The sequence below is a fragment of the Eurosta solidaginis genome, unplaced genomic scaffold (genome assembly GCF_040869045.1).
Source record: "Eurosta solidaginis isolate ZX-2024a unplaced genomic scaffold, ASM4086904v1 ctg00000428.1, whole genome shotgun sequence".
In the NCBI taxonomy this organism is placed as follows: Eukaryota; Metazoa; Arthropoda; class Insecta; order Diptera; family Tephritidae; genus Eurosta; species Eurosta solidaginis.
The window spans coordinates 732917-736223 of NW_027136894.1; the positions used below are offsets into that span (position 1 = coordinate 732917).

The 3307-nt window shown below is 36.4% G+C and overlaps 1 protein-coding gene across 1 annotated transcript; it reads left to right on the forward strand.

Annotated features, from left to right (window-relative positions):
- Nucleotides 1–1267: 1267 nt before the first annotated feature.
- Nucleotides 1268–2825, forward strand: LOC137235693 (collagenase-like). Its single transcript, XM_067758578.1, has 2 exons — nucleotides 1268–1696; nucleotides 1783–2825. Exons 1-2 carry the CDS (start codon nucleotides 1425–1427, stop codon nucleotides 2369–2371), a joined length of 861 nt encoding a protein of 286 aa, XP_067614679.1. The 5' UTR covers nucleotides 1268–1424; the 3' UTR covers nucleotides 2372–2825.
- Nucleotides 2826–3307: the final 482 nt, after the last annotated feature.

Genomic DNA, 3307 nt, shown 5'->3' on the forward strand with positions numbered 1-3307 from the left:
ATTTCCCCAAAAATCTGGTGGCATTGATAAATTTCTTATCACTACTAATATATTGCTAAAGGTACTTTTCTAATACAATTTTCGCTGATGGGTATTGAATTATTCTCCTTCTTCTTTACTTCGTAAAAGCAAACCGTCCAGATTTTTAAAATTGGGAGTTTCAAAGTACTGTCTTCATTGCAGAACACTTCAATTTCCGTCGCAGTACGATATTGACAATAGTCCATCGATTAACAAAAACAAAGTACATGGAATCTATAAATATGTTTGTACGTACATATGTCACCTTGAAGTAAAAGCTAAACAAATATTTTGATTTATTTCGTTTACATGGAAATAGGAGTAGCCAAGAAATTTTGACGTTTGGCGAGGCATGGTGATTTACGCATAATACACATAGAATATTGTAGAAAATTTGGAGAAATTTCTTTAGACCTGCGTACTGTAAAAGGCCGACGAAATTTTTTTAAGCACATCTTGACAGTCACTTTATATGGGTTTTTTTGGTTTTCTGAAGTGCACACGACTCTTAAACAAGTTTTAAATATCCCTAGGGGGAAACGTATTTGAGGAATTTTTCTGAGGTAATAGAAAAAACCAGCAAAATAAAAATCAGATTGAATACTTAGAGTAAGCCTGAAAATAAAATTTTTATTTTCTCCCATGCACAATTCTATTTTATAAAAACGTTGCATTAAAATTCGTAAATGTAACCCAAAATCGTTACCACTTCATGGAATCGTGTTTCTGCGCCCAACGGTTATACTGTCAATAAAAAAAAATGCGCAAGTGCGTATACAAATATTAAAGAAATATTGTGCAAACAAGTGGTAGTATTGTTTTCAAGTTCTTTTATTCTAAAACGGATACATATTTTGTTGGTTTTGCTGTTCAAGCAAATAGTTATTTTCTTGTTCGCCAAAGCTGTTTTCACCGCCTTAAATTAACGCTAATTTCCATTTCTACTGACATATCTACAGACGATTTTTGTGAGATAAAGTGTCAGTTAGCCTTAGAGGACGATAGTGAAAACGACCTTAAAAGGAGATTACTACTTATTTTGATACGTTATTATCCCCAAACATAACACAAATAGTTGCTTGCCATTTTCTCCAAAAAAAGAAAATCACTTGTTTCGTTTTATACTGGTTGTGTGTGTTCGATGTGCCAGTTAAAGAGGATATCAGCACGAGCACATTCTTTGCTTAAAAGCCGGTTTTTATATAAGCACTTTCTGCTTTTTAGTACTGAATTACATGCACTTTCAATGGTACTTATATCCAGCAAATACTGTATTGTGCCTTGCCGAAATATATGTGTGCTTTTGTGGCAAAATAATACAAATACTCCATTTAACTATACTACAACTAAGCAAAAAATTACCAATGCTTTTATCAGTCTAAATTTCCTTAAACTGTAGCAATATGAAATCGATCGTAGCTTTGTCGGGCCTGCTATGCTTCGCCTCGGCGTTTCAAATTCGAGAAATTATAAATACGCAAGGTAATATCTTGGAGTTTGCGGAGCCAAATATAGTTCCAAGTCTACGTCTGTTAAATAGTAAAAGAGCTGCTGTCAATCAGTTTCCTTATCAAGCTGGTTTATCGTTGTATGATGGAGGAAAAATGCGATGGTGGTGCGGTGGATCGCTAATTAGCACCGAATGGATTTTGACGGCTGCTCACTGCATGACTGAGTAAGATATAAACGGACTAAAATAGCGTTAAAACCTGTGTTTATTTTCTAATATATTATCTTATTTCTTGTATATCCAAACGTTAGTGCATTAAGTGTTAACGTAATTCTTGGTAGCACCACTCGTTCAAATGCCCCCGTAAGCTTTGATGTGGACAGTAGCAATTTTATATTACATACCGAATTCAACGCTGACACTGTTTATCATGATATAGCTCTGATTAGAATTCCTGCAGTAAATTATACAAAGGCCATTCAACCTGTCCGCCTACCAGCTCGTGCTTCGTCTTATCCCACATACAAGGGCAAAATAGTTGTTATGTCTGGATGGGGCCGTACTGCTGCTAATGCAACCGCTGGTTCTCAGACTTTACGGTATGGAAATTCTAAAGTGATCCCGAACGAAGTATGTGCCAGAAGATATAGTTCATCTAGTATCAAGGCCGGAAAAATATGTACTTCCACTGTCAATCGTATTGGAATTTGTGGTGGTGATTCTGGTGGCCCATTGGTGTTGGCAAATTCAAAGCTTCAAATTGGTATTATATCTTTTTATTCACACAGAGGATGTGGAACTGATGCACCAGCTGCACATACTCGTGTAACTTCCTACTTGCATTGGATTCGAGCAAATACGGGGCTTAAGCTTAAAAAAAAAAAATTCTCGTGGGTATAAAAAATTTTGGAGTCAAAATTATTAATTACTAATTATATATATAAATTATAAGAAATAATTAATCTCACAGAGTTGAGTCATCACGGCACACTTTCATATATATCCGTGGCTTCTCGGCATAATCGAAAATGTTCCGTTTTTTATCGAAATTTAAGTACTTAGTGCGCGATAACTTCTAAAATAACTTGGCCTGAACATAGCTAGAATGTTTTATATTTTAATGGTGTCATTCATAATTTATATGAAAAGTATGTGTCCAAACGTATTTGTTCATACGATGAATCAACGCAAGCATGGATCGCTAAAGAACTAAAGTCTTTGCATAACAAAAAGTCATGTTACTTCAAATTATATAAGAAGACGGGTTTACAATCGGATTACGTTCGTTATGCTAAACTGCGTCATAAGTATTTTGAACTTAATAAAAAGTGCTATAAAGCTTACTTCTGTAAAATGAGGAAGAAAATTATTTGCAACGCGTTTTATGGTTTCTAAATTCTAAACGTAGGATAAAGTGTTTTCCTTACGCTATGAAGTTTAAAGATAACATTTCTTACTATTCCGCTTAGGCTTCTTCGCCTGTAAAATAACCTTACAAACTGCATTCAAGTAACTCTGTTCGAAATTTATGAGCTGAAGATATTTTATTGAAACTAACTGGTCGAGAGTCACCCACCGCCTCGCCCACCCCTTGTTGTTATTGTTGTTGTAGCGATAAGGCTTCTCGCCGAAGGCTTTGGGGAGTATTATCGATGGGATGGTCCTCTGCTGGATACAGATCCGGTACGCTCCTGTAACTCAGCACCATTAAGGTGCTAGCCCGACCATCTCGGAAACGATTCATATGGCCACATTAAATCTTCAGGCCATTCCTCCCTCTATCCCCCCCCCCCCCCCCCCCCCCCCCTAGTTCCTTGAGGAGCTTGGGGCACCAGA